This window comes from Protopterus annectens, chromosome 6.part0 (assembly GCF_019279795.1).
Source record: "Protopterus annectens isolate FY-2018-M chromosome 6.part0, PAN1.0, whole genome shotgun sequence".
Lineage (NCBI taxonomy): Eukaryota > Metazoa > Chordata > Ceratodontiformes > Protopteridae > Protopterus > Protopterus annectens.
This window is the reverse complement of record NC_056737.1, coordinates 1147591670-1147611164: the sequence shown is the minus strand read 5'-3', so window position 1 is coordinate 1147611164 and position 19495 is coordinate 1147591670. Positions and strand designations below refer to the sequence as shown.

At 39.4% G+C, this 19495-nt stretch overlaps 1 protein-coding gene across 2 annotated transcripts in view; it reads right to left on the bottom strand.

Moving 5' to 3' along the window:
• ACVR1 (activin A receptor type 1) overlaps nucleotides 1–19495 on the bottom strand; it is a 1150873-nt gene that overhangs the window by 718610 nt on the left and 412768 nt on the right. For both annotated transcript variants that reach the window (XM_044074769.1, XM_044074770.1), the window contains one exon: nucleotides 18423–18496. In XM_044074769.1, coding sequence (XP_043930704.1) covers nucleotides 18423–18489 — 67 coding nt within the window. In that variant the 5' untranslated portion in view covers nucleotides 18490–18496. The remainder of the gene's footprint in view (nucleotides 1–18422; nucleotides 18497–19495) is intronic.

Genomic DNA, 19495 nt, shown 5'->3' with positions numbered 1-19495 from the left:
AAAGTCCTAACTGCTGTCATCAGCTAAATGTCAATAACATATTTCACAAACACCCAGAATATATTTATAAGTCTATCTTAGTGGTATCAACCCAAAAGTGTGTACTCTCCCTTTCCCAACACTTCACAATCTCCTCTTTTACATAACTTAATGTGCTATTAGTCTTGGCTAATTACTTAGTATGAGTGCCATGAAACAACTTCCTGATAAGCATTCACACCAACTTGTCAGCTGAGCAACTCAGATTAATTTCTACAATTCTTCTGAGCTACTGAAATTGAAAAGTTTACAAAAAATGAATGGACCTAAGGGGAAAATCTCAAAACCACACGTTATACTGCAACATGCAAGCCATGATTATAGCATTATGCAGCCACTGCTACTGATGTCCACTGACTCAAGTGCAAAATCTGAATTTATCAAACCCTATCAACCTTTTATTAAAATGAACATGCACAAGACAGCTGGTTCAAGAAATAAAGGCAGAAAATGGACATGGCATGAAAGAAAGCATAACATTGCCTATAATTAAAATTACACTTCCCAGGCTAGACATTTCCTAAAAAGGTGAAAAATAAAATTAAACAGGTAGCATATACACAGATGGAGAACAGAAAGTGGAACACCCAATGGAAAATATACAACTAAGAAATGGTGCTATTAGATGTCAGTTTATTAGAATTTGAACAGCAATACACTTCACATAAACACATCTGCATATTCGCTAAAATATTCAGGCATCCAATACTTCGCTGACCTCTGAGCTGGAAGAAAAACTTAATAAGAATGATAAAAACTATTAATAGAATGAGTCATGTTCCCTGTGGTAAACTTCTTGTTTGTTTTGGGATTATAGGTGCTGGAATTGTTAACACAATAACCTTTCCTGGGTTGGTTGGACGGGTAGTGTTTTCAGGAATTCATTAGAGGAAAAGTGTATTTACTTCACAGCTCAGTAATGTTCCAGTGACTGAACTACAATCAAACTTGAACACTTCTGTTCTCTATCCTTGAATGTCTTAAAACTAAACAATTCTCATTCCAGAATAAAGCACTGTTCTAGAAAGCTGCTATAAAATATCTACAGCTCTGAGCTGCTTCCACAGATAAATATACATACACCTACAAACATTTCTATAAAATTCTACTACATATGGTCAAGCAAAAACTGTTAAAAAAAAAGTGAATGCAAAAAAAAATAATGGTATTAATACAGACCACTGAAAACTGCATCACAAAAAGCAATAAAAAGGTTTGTACGGGGTACCACCCATGTCCCCTTCTACTTATATATATACAAACCTCCGAGATGGCATAACTGTTTCTCTGGGAGTGTGGAAAAGGTAATTTCCCCATGGCTATGTCACCCCACATAACTGGATGCAATCACTGTGCTATCAACTGAATATTTAAATTCTTATGTTACGGCTCAGTCTGACAAACTTACCCTTTACCTAAGTCATGCACCTATATAAAAATAACCGCGGATGTTTACATATATTACACACACAAAGTAGAGAGATGTTGGTCTCAACTTTTATTTATATTCAGCTAGAAATTCAGCAGGGCCAGTAGGCTAAAATATATATTTTTTTACATGGGTATAAGAACACTGTCAGGTAAACGACTTAAGTGACTTGCTTAAAATTGTATAGTGGGGCAGTGCAGACTGAAGTAACTGAACCCAGCATTGTATGGTGTGTGTGTGCAAAAAGCTGTACAGTGGGGCAGTGTAGACTGAGGTAACTGAACCCAGCAATGTGTGATGTATGTCTGTGTGTGCGTTTATGTGTGTTTGTATATGTGCGTGTATTTGTGCATGCATGTGTATGTCTGTGCACGTGTGTGTTATTTTTCCTAGAATATTTGAATTTGAGTGCAAGCCCGACACGTGATTAATAGGGCAATAGATTTTTTTTTTTTTTTGCAGTCATATGCTGTGTATAAAGAATAGTATATCAAGTCACATCTCACTACAGCCTTTAATAGAGAAAACTGATATTTTTCAATGCACGTCACAAGAATTCCAACTAACAGGAAATTTTGGGTGTACATTCCAGCTAGGTCCAAGCATAAGCTATCGGATACTACATAGCAGTTCAAGGCTTATAGACATTTTACAGACAGAAAGTAATCGTATTCACTGACTATAGAGAAGATGGTCTCTAAAAGACCAAAGTCCATTGATCGGGTGGCAATGTTTTTCATGGTGGATATCTTAATATAAAACTTTCAACAATCTGACCATCAGACTAATTATTTCCGCCAGTTACATCTCTTACACTAAAGAAAAATGGTGTAATCTGGAACCTAGCTGGGCAGAGCTCATGGAGGGTATCGCTAGCTCAGCTTAAACACCAGTTCTCAAGTACTTTACTGAATGTATGTTTAAACATGTTCATAACATGTTTATAACATGTTGGAACTTCTCTCCCTGGGACTCTGCCGACTAAACTCAGTTGGACAAACTCAGAAAACTAAATAAAAAAATAAAGTGCAATAATTAGCAGTACATGATTTTTTTATTGATTAAAATTACAACTAAAATGCATAATGTTCATGCTCATCTAAGGTTTTTCTTTTTTTTCATCAAAGAAAAGGCAGATGTGATACCAGTGACTTAGAAACAGGGCAACAGTGCATACACTAGGGATTAATGCACAGTCGGGTGACAAGCTTTATCCAACAAGAAGTCCTTATTCTGGCCACCAACTTTATAACACAATGTAATCCTCATGCAATTCTAATCAGTTTCTTATTACATATTTACATGTTACTGCGGTTCTACTTTGAAACATCTAAAACCCATAACATCTAATTTCATAACACTGAGACCAGAACATCTAAAACCCATAACATCGAATTTCATAACATCTAACACTACAAATCACAAGAAAATAACATCCCCTCCACATATAATGACACCAAACTACCAAACACACTTTTTACTATGTTTCTGCAGGGGGGCAAGCCCCCCCTGCACCCCCATGTGGGGTGTCTGCCCCACCGTAAATTAAGTATACCAACTCCAAGATTGCACTACAGTGGGAAAAAGTTAATTTCCTAACCCCACTGTATCAAGCCCCCTGCAGAAATGTAGTAAAAAGTGTGTTTGGTGTCATTATATGTCGTTATATGTGGAGGGGATGTTATTTTCATGTGATTTGTACTGTTAAATGTTATGAAATTCAATGTTATGGGTTTTAGATGTTTTGGTCTCAATGTTATAAAATTAGATGTTATGGGTTTTAGATGTTTTGAAGGGGGCCCATTACTGCACATATAACAGAGAAAATCTACAGTCCTTAGTCTTCCAACTCCTTCAAGTTTATTTAGCTGCTTATAAGTGAGGAGTACACAAGTCTCAAAAATATACACAAAAATATCAAGAACATATTAATTAATTACAAAGGCATGAGAGCAACATATATAGCAACAGCCAGTAAAAGTTACTGAAAAGCAAGATGAAAGAAACGGGGCCTTGTGGACCTCTTACTACCATAAGTGAAGAAGACTCCTGAAGCCACCTAGAGAACAGATTGCAAAGTTATGGAATCTAAAAAGCAAATAACCAGGTCTGACAGGATTACAACAGCACCTTTACATCCACCAACAGTGCCTGGGAAGCACAGCAAGGGGTTCCAATGAGACCTCATGGAATACAAATCTCTTTCACAAAACAAAGCCCAAAGCTGTGTAGGACCAATGTGTTAAGACAAACAGTTAATAAACTAAACATGCTATCACATGTTGGCCTGTAATAATGTAGTTTTAAAATTTGATGCATTGTACTACTGCCAGAAAATACTGGAGTTTTATTATCTTTGTAACTCAGAGCTACTTCTCATTCTTACAAAACGTGATACAAGAACCAACTAAAGCCGTGTGTTAAAGGGTTTATAACAGACAATGATTTTGTTTTCCAGTATCTACTTTAGTGTCCATTTCTACTGTATGAGCGCTACTGATTTGAAATTGACTCAAGTATTAAATGCATCATTAAGGCCATAGCAGATGAAGTGTCAAAATAAAATCAGCAGATGTGCACAAAATTCCAAGCATGCTGCAATGTAGCACTACAGTTCAGCACTCCTATACGTTACAAAATAAACCATCTTTCTGTCGTCCGTTCATCTCTAACACATAAAACAAAAAGGCTTGGGGTTTCATTCAAATGCTTTAATACATACAACCACATCAGGATGGATAGCAGCCTCATTAAATACGAACAAACTAGTTAAACAGAGCTTACATACATACGTGCTGACATCTCAACAGCTAACTACAAAATGGCAGTCAGGCTAGAAAGCGCTCAGCATTTATACACTTGTGCAAGCCCTTCGATAACTTCTTAAAGGTATATATACACACATACCGATCTACATCCTCCCTCTTAAAGACTACCCTTTATGCAAAATGATATCAGAGCTAGACATGCATTACTATGTACACTGGAAACAAAACACAATGTTCATGTCCAACTTGCTTCACATATATGCTACAGGGCTTAGAGATTCAACCATATCTCATAACATAACAGGACCAAATTTAGCAACAGGGACAGTCTGCAGTGCACAACTCATATCAGGAACCCCTGGATTCAACAGAGGAATGGGAATGTCCTCTGGAACTTCCTCAGGAATTCAAACACTGGACAACTCACCGTGAGATAAACAGTCTTTCCCACAGACAATGTGCTGTGGTATAGGCTTGGACACTGGTCTCAAATGTTTCCAATTCCACCTAAAAGTTGCTCCTTCTGATTCAGTAATGTACGATCTTGGCTCTGGACCGATATTCTTCACAACACCAATCCGATCATAACCTCTGGACATTTGCATACTTACCACTGCTCCCTCTCGTAATGGACCGAGTGTTTTGCTGGTCTTATCATTGTAGGACTTCTGGGTTAAGCACTTCCTCAACAGAGTGGCTTTCACTGATCTGTTGTTCTTGACACATGGAACAGACTGACTACTGATTGGTAATATGGTTCTGGCTTGTCTTGACAGAAGTCTCTGAGTAGGTGAACCAAGATGTTTATCATGAGGAACATTTTTGAGATTCAACAGATTCAGAAAAACATCACTATTACCTCAGTTTGACTTCTCAAGTAGCTGTTTTGCACTTTGTACTGCGCATTCCACCAAACCATTTGACTGCGTGTACTCTGGACTACTTGTGACATGAGTAAAGTCCCATTCTTTTGCAAATCTTTTGAACTGTTGGCTTGTTAACTGTGTGCCATAGTCAGAAATAACTGTGTGGAATTTTAAGATTTTCATCTTAGTGATGACAGTACTGGATGCTAGGTTAGGAAGTAAGGCAATCTCAAACCAATTGGAGTAAGAGTCTACTAACACTAAATAATGTTGAACACTCCCCTCGAAGATATCAGTGGCTACTGTTGACCAAGGTAGTTCTGGAATCTAGTCAAGCTGAAGTGATTCCTTCTGTTGATGAGGCTTGGTACTGTTACACACTGAACAAGATAAAAGTGCTCTCTCAATGTCTTATGACATAGAAGGCCAAAATACTATGTCTCTCACCCTTCTTTTGGTAGATTTGGTATCTGGGTGACCACGATGCAAGATAGTAATATACTCTGGTTGCAAGGACTTTGGAACAATTACTTTCTGACCTTTCATAATGATATCTTTGTCAGATAAAATCTCATCTCTGTATGGAAAATAAGGTTGCACTTCTTGAGGTAAACTTGATTGTTTTGACAGCCATCCTTGATTGATAAAGTGTTTGAGTTTTGTAAAACTGGACCTGTGGCTGTGTGATCTCTCAGCTCATCAAAACATGTGGAAGAAAAATTCTCACTTTCATGACTTCAAAATCAAGGTTGTCATTCTCATGTTGTTCTGGGGTATTTCTGGGTGATCTGGAGAAAGTATCAGCAAGATAAAGAAGTTTGCATTTCTTGTACACAAGACTGAAATTGTTCTTTTGCAATCTCAGCATCATACATTACAGTCTGGCTGGAGATGGATGCATTGGCTTTCTCAGCATTGTGACTAATGGTTGGTGGTCTGTTTTGATCTGGGTAGGTCTATCATAAACAATCATGGAACTCTGAACATGCAAACACAATTGCCAAAAGTTCTTTCGCGATCCGGGCATACTGCATCTCAGTTTGGGTAAGAATTATTGATGCATAGACAACAGGTAGATCCTCTTGTAGAATGACTGCACCAAGACCAGACTTCAAAGCATCACAGGAAAGTGTAACTGGTCTGTGAACATCATAACATCAGAGTGTTGGTGGACTAGCAATTCTCTGTTTCAGGACTTCAAATGCTCTTTAATGTTGCTCTAACCAAGACTAGGATAAATCTTTACGTGTCAGCTCTCAGTGGTGCTGAATGTTGACTCATGTCTGGAATGAACTTGGCTAGATAGTTGACCATGCCAAGAAAATGTTGCAGGACATGAACATTATCTAGAGCTGGCATCTCGAGAATGACTGTTTCGAAGGGACTGGTTGTAAGCATATACTCATAAATAAATGACCAACATAAGTAACTTCTTGTAGCCTGAACTTGCATTTGTGTGGCTTGAGATTAAGATTCACATGACTTGCCCTGTCTAGAACTTTTCTGAGGTTTCTGTCATGTTCAGCTTCATCACAACCTCCTACAAGTAGATCATCTACTATAATAGCACAAGGATACCGAGAAAAATTTTGCTCCATTGCATGTTGAAAAACTTCACTTACAGAATTTACCCCAAATGGCATTCTCAAAAATCTGTAACTGCCAAACGAAATACTGAAAGTAGTGAGCAATGATGATTTTTCTGTCAAGCTGAGTTTGCCAAAATGAACTCTCTGCATCCAAGACAGAAAAAAATAGTGGCATTTGGCATCAAGGCTGTAACTTCTTTGACTGTGTGTATTGGATGGTGAGGTCTTTTTAGTGCTTTTTTTCCAACTCTCGAGTATCAATACATATTCTGATGTCATCTAAGCTTTCCTTATGAGCTAGCACCATGAAGGCACCCATTCAGTTTGAGTTTCAACTGAACAAATCACACCTTGTCACACCATTTTGTCTATTTCAGCTTTGACTCTGTCCTGCATGGCTATTAGAACTGCGTGCTGGCCTGATAACTGGACTGCCCCCTCTGGGTCTAATTTCATGGAGTACACAACTGGAAGTTTACCTAGTTTGTTTTGGAAAAGATTAGCATAGGTAGAAAAAATGTGCTGGGTAAAATTAGAGTAGTGGTCTTTCAAGCTAACTTGATGGACTTCCTTATTAAATGAAAGCAGTCCCATATTCAAATTGTCTCTGAGCCCTAATAATGACTGAACGTGCCTCATGACCACATAAAATAAGTTGAAGAAACATGAAAGCACTACTGAGCCCTCTCTTTGAATTTCTTCACCTCTGTAAGCAACAAGTTTCACACACCTTGCCAAATCAAGCCCTTCACCTTTACATACTCTAGCAAATGTTTCTGCTGACATAACATTGCACTTGGAGCATGTATCAACTTTGAGCTCTGCGGGTTTGCCATTTATCCAAACAGTACAAAATACTTCACTCTTTGCCCTTAAACCTTTTGCATTGACCGTTTCATGAAGCACTAACACATCATCAAAAAAGAGTAGGGTTGCCACTGTCTAACTGATCAACTCGTTTCTAACTGATCAACTCGTTTCTTAAAATGTTTCCTTTTAATAAAAGAATGTGGGCCTTTTGATTTACAAAATCCTTTGAAATTATTCCATTTATTACATTTGCGGTATTCTTAACCAAAAGTTAAACATTTTTCCCTTTTAGATTCATGATTACCACCACAATTACGACAGTTGGCATTGAAACTAGGTTGGCCCCATGTTTTGAGTTTGCTGACTCACTCTTGTGCTTCACCGAGACTATGCAAAGTCTAAATTTGCTAGAAAGTTCTAGGGTTAAACAGTGAGTGCTGCAAGGGTTACAGCTGAAATGTGCTTGGGATTGTTCCTCTTAATGTGTTGCATACTATCAACATGAGCTTTATCGCTGTGCCTTCTAGACCTATTCTCATTTGTAAGCATATTTGTGCACTTTTCTGTGAGCTCGTACATCTGACAAATCTCAATGGCCTTATTCAAAGTTAAATCACTGTCATGAAGCAAAATCTTTCTCATAGCATAATCTTTTATGCCACACACAAGTCTGTCTCATCAACTCATCCCTTAAGTCAACCAAATCTGCAAGTTTTAACTTTATTTCTCAGATCAGTTATATATGCTGCAAAAGTTCCACCAGGCTTTTGATCCCTTGATTAAAATAAGTGCCCTTCCATTGTAACATTTGTCTGGGGGTTACCCATTTCTCTAAATTTATGTTTTAAGCACTCTGGGTCCTCCCTTGACTGAGCTGGTACAACAATATGGCAGTTTTCCCCCTCTCCAGTATAGATAGCAGGTGCATACACAAATGAGCATTCCCTTTCTATGGATTCTGACACAGCTAAATTAAGCAGAATAAATGCTTTTATACGGTTATCTTTATCAGAAAATGCAGCCTGTATTAAAATGTCATACTCTTGCTCAAACACTCACTGGTTCTCAGCAATATTACTGTCAAACCCAAGTGCACTGATCTTTCAAAATCCATCTGCCATGCCCACAAAATATGCACAAACACACTGAAAATATGGCCCTTGTAATTATGTACAAATAAACAGTGCTATGATTTTGTAACAACATTCAAATGCACAGTAAACTCTTCAAAATACTTTACTTAGGTTCATAGGTAGGTACTAGGCTATCTGCCCTAGGGCATTTATAAGCCTAGCCAGATTTTGTTGGCTTTTGCCTCCCTTTTAGACTAGATTCCTGAGCCTCTGTCCAGTAGGGCCATAGAGGTGATCCCAGGAGCAAATTTACGATTACCCATCTACTCGTCAAGATTTCTCTTGAAGAGGGTCAGTGAGGGGCTCTGCCTAACATGGACTGGGATTCTATTCCAGAGTGCGGGAAGCCTTTGGGATATGAATCTATCCCTCCAGCATGTCCCATTTATTGTTGCGTTAAGGTTTAAATCCCTGGAGCGTGTCGCTCTAGTGGATTTGGTTTTCTTGAGGTGCAGCATGTCGAACAATTCCGGGTTGGACATGGCCTTGTATGTCAGGCAGAGATCACCTCTGAGTAGGCGGTAAGCAACTGAGTAGAGCTGGAGTTTCTTTAGTCGAGCTGCATAGGGCAACTGTTTGAGGCCCACGATCCTCTTGGTGAGGTGTTTTTGAGGTCTCTCCAGCTGTTGCAGGTGTCTGGTAAGGTACATCCCAAATGGGGCATTGTACTCAATTATGGGACTGATAAGTGATGAGTAGAGGGGCACAATTACCTCTCTTGATCTAGATGTGAACCCTTTTGTGATTAGGTGGACTATATAGAAGGTCTTTCTAACCACTTTGGCAATGTGATTGTCAAAGGAGAGGTTACTATCTACTTGGATCACCAGATCCCCGATTACTTCTTCCGTAATTAGTGGATTTCCTCTTATCTGGTAGTTTGTGGGCTCTTTGTTTTTCCCAAAGGGGATGACTATACATTTTTCTGCATTTAGCTTGAGGCCATGGTTCTGACACCAGGTATCAGTCTCCGTAAGGCCTTTCTGGAGGATGCTTGTGTCAGCCGGAGAGTCGATTATGGCTCCCAGTTTGCCGTCATCTGCGAACTTGGTCAGCCACAGTCCTCCCGTGTTTGCCTGTACCTCAGAGAAGTATATACTGAACAAAAGTGGTCCCAGGACTGATCCCTGTGAGATGCCACTTGTGACTGGTTTAGAGTCGGATATGGCACCCACAACTCTGACCATGTGAGTTCTATCCCTGAGCCAGTATGCAACCCATCTTGTGATGTATGGGTTAATTTTTAAGCTGGTAAGCTTATTTATGATACCCGAGTGGGGTATTGTGTCGAAGGCCTTTGTGAGGTCTAGGTAGGCTGTGTGGACTACCTTTCCCTCATCTAAGGCTTTGGTAACTGTTTTGAAGAAATCAACTAGGTTTAAGAGGCAAGATCTGCCCTTAACAAAGCCGAATTGGGTAGGGTCCAATGTTTGGAGGTTCCCAATGTCTTTGTTAATGAAATCCACGATGATGCGCTCCATAGCCTTGCAGACCAGGCTAGTCAGGCTTATAGGGCAATAGTTCCCAGGATCCATTGTGGCGCCACCTTTGTGGAGCGGGATCACTGTTGCTGTACGCCATCCTTTGGGTACATAACCTGTGGTAAGGCTGAGTTGGAACAGTGAATTCATGTGAGGGTTTAGTTTGTTTTGGAGCTCGTGTAATACGCAGCCCGGGATACCATCTGGTCCCATTGATGCTGTGTTTTTTACCTTGGAGAGGGCTGCTTTCACCTGTGTGTCTGTGATGTCTGGGGGACTGCATTCTTCTGGGATAGACACAGGCCCTTTTGGGGGGGAAGGGGGGATGAAGTCTGCACTGAACCTGTCTGCCAGGATGTTGGCAATGTCTGTGGGTTCAGTGTATTTTGTGCCATTACGCACTAGCTCAGAGTAGATCTGAGAGCTGCCATCCATATTTTTGATACAGCCAAAGAATGCCTTGTGATTATCTTTAGAGTCCTTGGCGATTTTTCTTTCGAAGCTGGCCTTTGACGATTTTATGAGGGATCGAAGTTTCTTACTGGTACTGATCAAGGATGCCTTCCCTTTAAGGGATTTTGCCTTGTCATGTAATAGCTTCCTCCTTCTGTTGTATAGCGTGTTTATGGCTGTGGTCCACCAGACTGGCCTCCTGTTCTTGGAGGAGTGAGTCTTTGTTTTACTTGGGATGGCGCGATCCATGCATTCCTGTAGGTGCTCATAGAATGCATTTGTAAAGGATTCTGCGGTTTGGATACCATTTTCCATTAGCCCGGGGGCTTTAAAACTTTCCACCTTGGTCTTGAGAAGTGTGAAGTTTGCTTCTGAGAAATTTTTCACAGTGGTTTCCTTTGCTGGGGGTGGGGTCGGGATGTGGATGTCCATTGTGATAAGTTTATGGTCTGATCTTACCAACGAGGGATTTACTTCTGGTGTGGAACATTGAGGCCCCCCATGTTGGTGATGACTAAGTCCAATATGGTGTCCCATCTTGTGGGAGTGGTGACCAGTTGTTCCATGGCATTTAAGTTTATAAACTCCACGAATCATTGGGCAAAAGAGTTGGGACTGGAGTAGTTTTCCCAGTCAATGCTTGGGTAGTTGAAATCCCCCAATATCATTGTGTTTGGTGAGACCTTTACATTCTCTAGTGTTCTCAGGAATGCTGAGTGGGGTTCCTCTCAGACAAGGTGGGTGATCTGTAGCAGGCTATGAACTAAAAAGCAGTTTTGCCTACTGTTAGTTGCACGTGGATGGTTTCTGCTGCCTCGTGTAATGCCACTAACCTGGAGGTGTGGGTATACTTGATGAAAATGGATACTCCCCAGCCTTTAGAAGTCCGGTCCAAGTTCTGGGGCTGAAAAGAATGGTATGAGTTGAATCCTGGTAGTGCTGTGGTGCTCTCTGGAGCCTTGAACCAGGTTTCTGTTACTGCACAGACATCGATTTTCTCCATACTGAGGAGTGCCTCAAGTGCATGCATCTTGAGGTTTAGATTTCTGGCGTTAAGTAGCATTACCCTTAGTTTTTTGTTTCTGGTATTGTCTACGGAGGTGGGTTTGTCTTTTGGACTTTGCCTAAAAAAGGCACTATGGGGGTGGTAAGAGCCTTAGCCAGTATTCGAAAGCTCAAAGGTGACAGGTGCAAGCCGTCCCTAGCGAAGCAACGTGGCTTGTCTAGCATGTCATCCCAGGAAGACAGACACTGGATCCCCTTTGAATGACACCAATAGCTTAGCCAATTGTTAAAATTAATCATTTTGTCTTTATACTGTGGCATCATTCTTGGTGAGGGCAATATACTACTCAGGGTCAGGGTCATACCGGCCTGGGCTACATGATCAGAGAGCTCCTCTATGTCTCTTTTCATGTAGTCCAGGGAGGTATGTCTCAGGTCATTCACACCAACATGAACAATGACAGAGTCATATTTGTACCTGCTGTGGAGTGACCCGAGTGCCTGCGTTATGTGGCGGATCCTGGCTCCCGACAGGCAGCTTACAGTGACCTTCTCCTTGTTCAGTCTGGTGAGTGGGACGTCAGTGTGCCTGACTATAGAGTCTCCAATTACTAGTGTATTAGGTGTGTTATTTAGCCTTAGAGGCTGCGGCTGTGTGGCACACTGACTTCGTGAAGTACGTGATACGTGTAAGTTGTTGTGGGGTGGCGGTTGCTTGGGTGACTGCTTTGGAGGTCTCTGCTGCTTTGACAGATTTTTATTTAGAGTCTCCGAGTATGTTTTTGTGAGTTTGTGTGTCTTGTTTGCTGGTGCGTTTGGTCTATGTGAGACTGGTTTTGTGGTGCAAGTGGTTTCCTTCTCCTCCTGACTGAGAGTGCCAGTCTTGGATGGAGAGAGCTCGGCCTCCAGTTTGGCTGTATAGTTGCACCTCTCACAAATATTTGAGTTTGTTGGAAGGAGGAGAGGGTTGTCTGTGTACATATGGCAATTGTAACATTGCCTCAAGATTCCCAGATTCACCAGCTGGACTGGAGAGTATACCTGAAACTGCGCTTTGGACATGCCTGGATAGTTTAAGGAACTGGTTTACTGACTGACTGGAATGGACGAATAGGGAACCTTGTACTTCTGGATAGTATCAGGGGGTGTAGTGCTAAAATATGTTAGTGCTTACTGAGAAATTTCAGCAAGTGCTGGGCTGTAGAATGAAGGCTGAGTGCTTTCTTTGAGAGTTTGACTAGTTCTAAGGGAAAAATTGAAGAGCAGACTTTGTGCAGCTGGGAATTGTTTAAAACTGATTAAATGGTGCTGCGCGACGTTGCACAATGTGCAAAATCACGCTAAAGCAGGTTTTAAAGCAGGGGACTTGAAAGAGCTAGGAATTAGCCCAGAACGGCCAATAAACAACTTTGTGAGATATGCTCTGTAATGGCTATACTCTGCAAAATATGCCTTGCAATGGCTGTACTTTTGCAAACTAGCTTTACTGTAACACAAGCATGCAATCACTTTATACACTTCTGAAAACTTGAATACCTTTACTTAATATGAAAATACACATGGTTTGTGAAAATGTAATTGTTTTCCTTTATTTTATTAATTTTATGCAATACAGACTTTATTTCAAACATTTTCCGTAGTAATTTGAATATTTTTATCAATATCGTGCATATCTGTTTATGCGATTATTATTTAGAATGTTCTGCATGCCTGGTTTCATATTATGCAGAAAGAAATGGTGCTGAACAAATATTTTAATACCTGAAATTTGTTTCTGACCTGTTTTGTGAAGTATGCACATTTTGGGAATGATCCACTTCTGTATATTCCACCAGCATCTAAACAAGTGCCTTAAGTCATTTGGCCAAGTCGTTTCCGACCTCAGGCCCCTTTGGTATGCTTATACTGACTCCATGGCCTTTCAGATATGCAACTTCTGGCACCATGTCCCTTAAGCATCCACTTCTGACATCATGTTGCTCGTTTGTCTCCAACACATATAACAAGACGGCTTGGGGTTTCATTCTGATGCTTTAATACATACCAACACATCAGGATGGATAGCAGCATCATTAAATATGAATGAACTAGTTAACAAACGGAGCTTACATACATAGATACTTACATTTCAACAGCGAACTACAAAATGGCAGTCAGGCTAACATGTGCTCTGTATTTATACACTTGTGCAAGCCCTTGTATAGCTTCTTAAAGGTATATACACACATACTGATCTACACCTTCCAAGCAAAAAAGCAAAAATGTCAAAAATCTATATAAAATCTGAAAAAGTGTGCTGAAATATATGCAAACACATGCACATCTTTTGCAAGATGAGCATCATCCATGCCCCACTTCAAACAGATCTATTCCACCTTCTAAGTGTGCAGCTCCAACTAAAATCCAGTCTCCACTGGGGACATAAGACAGGACACATGCTTCAGAGATGAACTGCTCACCTATCCTCACATGTAGATGAAAGCAGGCACTTCATCATCATTATTCACCTTTCTCAGGAAGTTCCTCCAGGATCCCACTATACCAAGGCACCCTAAACTCAATGTGATAAGAGGAGAGTAAAAAAAAAAGACAAGGAGTCAGCCTAACCATTCACCTGATGTCTGATGAGAAAAGGGGGGCACAACAGTGGGATTAAGGGATAAAGTCCTGACTTTGACCCAGGTGACTCGAGCTCCATTACAGCCCTGACAGTACAGCAGGAAGGTTGGGCTTAAACACAATCTGGACAAGGGTTCTCAGCTGGTTCATGCCATCACTCTTGACATGGCCATTGCTGAAATGATAGAATAAAAATGAAAAGGGTGGGTGCTGGTGCAGGAGGGATTTGGTATACGCTGATAATGGTAGTCCTTCTCAGCCATGCAAAAGAGCATGCATAAGCTGAGAAATGGACACAGGTAGTAGGTAGCAAAGTCACCACTTAGGGGAGGGGGGTTAGGGTCTTGCATAAAAATAACTGTCTTTGCCATGATACCTGCAAGCAGACTTCTTTCTCAATGCTTGACTGGATGATGGGTCTTCTGGAGGGGTGTCACGTTATGAAATCTGAAACGGGATCCTCTGAACCACTAAGAAACTCATGGAATCAAGTCCAATAGTGGGTAGTCGAGCAGGCAGAGGGGAAAAAGCTTCTTCACAAACCATATCAAAATCTTGATGCAACAGAATACCCCATAAAAAGCCAAAAATACCTTCAAAACTGCATTGAACCTCTTTCTCACTCCCTTTGTTAAATAATATAAATGAGTTACTTCACAACTGATATGGCATTATCTCGTACAAAGCTGTGACAGGAAGATACCAGTATTCACAAAATACTGGTATTTTAAATGGGATTCACATCTAACCATTCTACAAATCATACGTTACCAGATCACAGCAAAATAGTGCCCTTTTAGACACTAAATAAAAAGCATAAAAGATACTGGGGTATCACACCCAGGTATACTGTACTTTGTGCAAGTGTTAACCGAATTTAAACAGAAGACATCACATATGGTATTATCAAATTCCATTACACTGCTTGGGACCAGAGCAATGCATTCTGGGGATTTCACTTAATGGTTTACCAGAGGAGTAGGAAATGGTCACATTAGGAAATCCTGTAAGTGGAAAGTATACATTAAACAATGACCAAACCTATAAATGCAACCCATGGGATTTGATGGAAAATTCGCAGAGCAGTATATATTTCTTTGGGAGGTGCTATATTTTCTTTCAAAGACAACATTGTTAAAATGCTGTAAGATATATTTATAGTAAACATCACAAAGAAGACAATATCTGTGTCACATCACTATGAAAAAGAAAAAAAAAAATTTTCCACAAATCCTCAAGAAATATCCTTCCCTTCATTTCAGAAATTAGGTGCAAAGCTCATTTACAAAAGCACATGGGCTTTATTAACAAAGCTTATCACTATGATGTTTTCACACTTCTGACTTTACAAGATTTTTGACATACTGGCCTCAGATTTTTTTTTGGGGGGGGGGGGGCTGTCTTATTTGCCCCTTTTTTGTGAATTCACCGGCAGACCATTCGGAATTTTCATCCAGGTCTGCTGCAATATGAGGATGCTGTTTAGCAATGAATTATAAACATTAAAGCATATATGTTTCTGTGGGAAAGCTATGCTTCAGATGATCTGAAATATATCTTTATTGCTACTTAGAGTCTCCCCTCAGTCCATATAACAGAATGTTGAAAAGTTTGTAAAATTTTGTCAGTCTGATGGATAAATACTGTCTATATCACTTTATTGAATTGCTATTCAGCGAATAGCCAATTTATCAAACCTATGTTTATCGAAGCCACTATTCATCAATCGGTGAATTTTTCCTATGGCAAACCAGCAGTTGGCCACCATCTTGAATTTGCCCTTTTCCCCACTGTAATGTGATCTCGGAGTTTGGTATATTTAGTTGGGGGGGGGGGTGTAGCAGTGAATTTTTCCTATGGCAAACCGGCAGTTGGCCACCATCTTGAATTTGCCCTTTTCCCCACTGTATTGTGTTCTCGGAGTTTGGTATATTTATTTGGGGGGGGGGGGTGTAGCCTCCCACCTTGGTAGATTTTAAATTTTATGTTTTTTTTTTTTTTTTTTTTTTTTTTTAACGGTTGGTCTGACATTGGTTTTCCCAAGTTAAAATTTCACTTAAAATGCCATTTGATGAATAGTGGCTTCGATAAACAGAGGCTCAATGAATTGCTATTCCCTGAATAACAATTTGATAAAGTAATATAGATCAAAAGAGATATGATATCATCTGAAACACTGAGTTAATAAATCAACAGCACATAACTTAAACCATAAAGTGTTAAGTCTGTTGAGAAAGGATGGAACTGCAGGTGAAATCAGTAAACCTTAAATCATGGCTATGCATTGCTGTTGAATAAATTTGCAAAGTACATCACATGTATGTTATACATTTATAACACAGGTATATTTGTCAACACTACACCTACAACCAATACAGCTTTTACGGATCACATCCAAAAATGCACCTCACTGAGAAAAGACACTGCTTCCAAATGGCATCCCACATGGAATTAAATAAACAAAGAAATAAAAAACAAGTAAACAAATGTAGTCTAAAGTGTGTCCACACATCACCCTTTGTACTTGACTAGCCAAAGGACTTCTTCAGTTTTTCTTCAAATTTTACCAAAGCTAAAGTTTGTAATATAAAGGGAGCGACCACTGTGACATAAAAGTACTTGACGTCCGATACCTATTATTTGCACGATCTGGTTTGCATTCACATGCACAAATCCGTGCAGACTCTAAGTTAAGGTTAGGCTTCTGAATCTCAGCTATATCAATTTTTCTGTTATAGTCTTTCTAAATTTCGAGTCATCTTAACATGACTGAACAATATATAATGAATAAATGCAAACAGCATTAATATGTTAACAAAAACCTAAATATACTAACGTGCATTAAAATGAACAATAAAAAAGAATGAGTTGGTGTTTGCTTAAAATGTTATCAGCTAGTGACTGAAGCAGGGTTGTAGTTTGTAGCCAGAAATTTCAGTTTTGCACTAAAAACTTTATATGTTTGCTCTAACCTACCTCATCTCGAAAATAATATGCACCTCTATACAGACATTGTCACAACACACTTAATACATGTGTTGCATCATCACCTTTTGCCTCAAAACCTTAAAACAATGATGCTTTCAAATTATTAAATGTTACCTGCTACTAAACTTGCTGTGAATAGAGCTATATTGCAAGCTCAGTTTATACATTTATCAGACATATTTTGGACTCTTTTTAAATTGTACGGTGATTCAGACAGATGTATATACAGGCTGGCCACAACCAATATGCATAGCTACTTCCATAGATTCAAAACAAACACAGTAGGGCTTTTCTCAATAACTCTCAAATCAACAACACAGAAGCCAAGAAGAAAATACCTTTAACATAATTTCCTGTGATATCATATAGGTTCAAAATATTAAAATAAACTATTCCCTGGTGGTAAACGAAAGGCAGAATAATCTGGAATAAACACAAAATGGGTGGGTTTGGCATAATGGTTGAGGTATTTGCCTCATAGACAAAAGGTACAGGGTTTGATTCTAATCTTGGGTTATTGGCTATGAACATAGACAAAGGGTTTAAGAATAAGCGGAGTTAACATCTGGGGATTTCACCTAGGACCCTCCCAGATATGGGCAGTCCAAGTCAAGTTTAGGCAAGATCCTTTATATTGGGTTTCTCTAATATTATACTGGGCACACATGGCTGGGCTTATAAAGACTTTCAGGTCAATAGCCTAGTAACCACCTATGAAATAAGCTTTTGAATGCAGGCAGTCAGTGCAATTACTACCAAATGGGTATTACACAAGTTGCCCTAGATGCCCCATTCAGGAAGCTACCAGCTATATTTTCCACTTGCTGCTAATGTCAAAACAGAATCAATATAAACTGCAGTGATGGAGTTATGTGAGTGAACCTTAAATCCCACTTTAGGACTTTTCAAATCAAGCAACTCATCCATTAGAAATCATTTTAAAAACTACTTTTATAATGTGACCTACAAGCTTCCATTTATGTACCATTTGTTAGATAAACCTATCTGAATTGCAACACACAAGTCACACTTCAAAGAAAAAAAGAACACGTATCAGCAAACCCTGCCAAGCAAATGCAACTTTCTTTGCATATATCTATATACAAACTTTCAGTCTAAGGTATGACTTTGTAGCACTAGCAAATTGTAATTGCTTGCAGTTATGACAGCTACAGTAACAATGTTATGACTGCAAATAGTAATTTTTTTTACTGCTCTTTGTGAAAATCCATTCCTTCTTACCTTCCATACTAGAAGAAGGGAAAGCCAGGATGAAGACAACAAGCACGATCATAACGCCATCTATCATCGTATAACTGCCGAAAAACAAAGAATAGTCACTGAACATATATGATCATCTGGGGTCTGAAATTGTGTTATTTTTTATACACATTTTCTGTTCCTATTAATCTTAATATGGAGAATGAATTAAGTATTTTAATAGGGCTCTTGTGATAGAATGATATACACCATACTATGCTTCTTGTTTCAGCATTTCAAGTCAGTATGCTCTTATAAATTTATTACAGAATCATAGTGCTCTTAAATACATCTTTCAATTTGTAAGTGTCTCCACACTGTTTCAACTGAAGACAGCAATTTCTTTGTTAAAAACTGGCAGTATTACTCATATTCAAGAAAAAAAAAAAGTTAAGGCCTTAGAATAGGCCTTTTTATTTTGTACAAAACTAATGGCAGAGAAAGGCCTTCCAAGTCCAGCTTGTCTGGCTAGCCAAGTGAAGAATGTGATCTCATAAGAAATCTCCCAAATATTTTTACTTTAGAACCCCTCTTTATAAAAAGAAGACAGTACCTTTCTGACACAACTCTCATCTTGAAACACGTGACAGTAAAAGCCTCTTTTAATAAACAAAAAGCACAACCCGTGTCCCAGTTCTAAAGACCCAAGTGAGAAGACTGCAGCAAGCCTGCATACTCAGAGGCAGATTTGTTTGCTCATATTATGTTAGCTGACTCCAGCCAGCATGCTGTGTTTAGATAGCTGAAAGCTTGCCAACAACTTTGGGAAAGGATGTCAGGCTCTCTTGCAAGTTGCCATTTTACTTAGCGGATGCTATATCTGGTGTCAGCCCATTTACACAGAGCCAACAACAAACCTTTTAAAAGTCCACTCAGAAAATGTTGGCCCTTGTGGTCTTATACCAAGCAAAGGAAAAGGGGAAAGGGCACCTCTAATAAAAACGTGTAGATGGGATGATGCTATTTTGCCCAAGACGTACAGTAAATGCTATACTTTATGCTACGTAAATAATCTTGCTGACTGTGCTGAAGAGGAAAAAAGTGGCAGTTTTCCA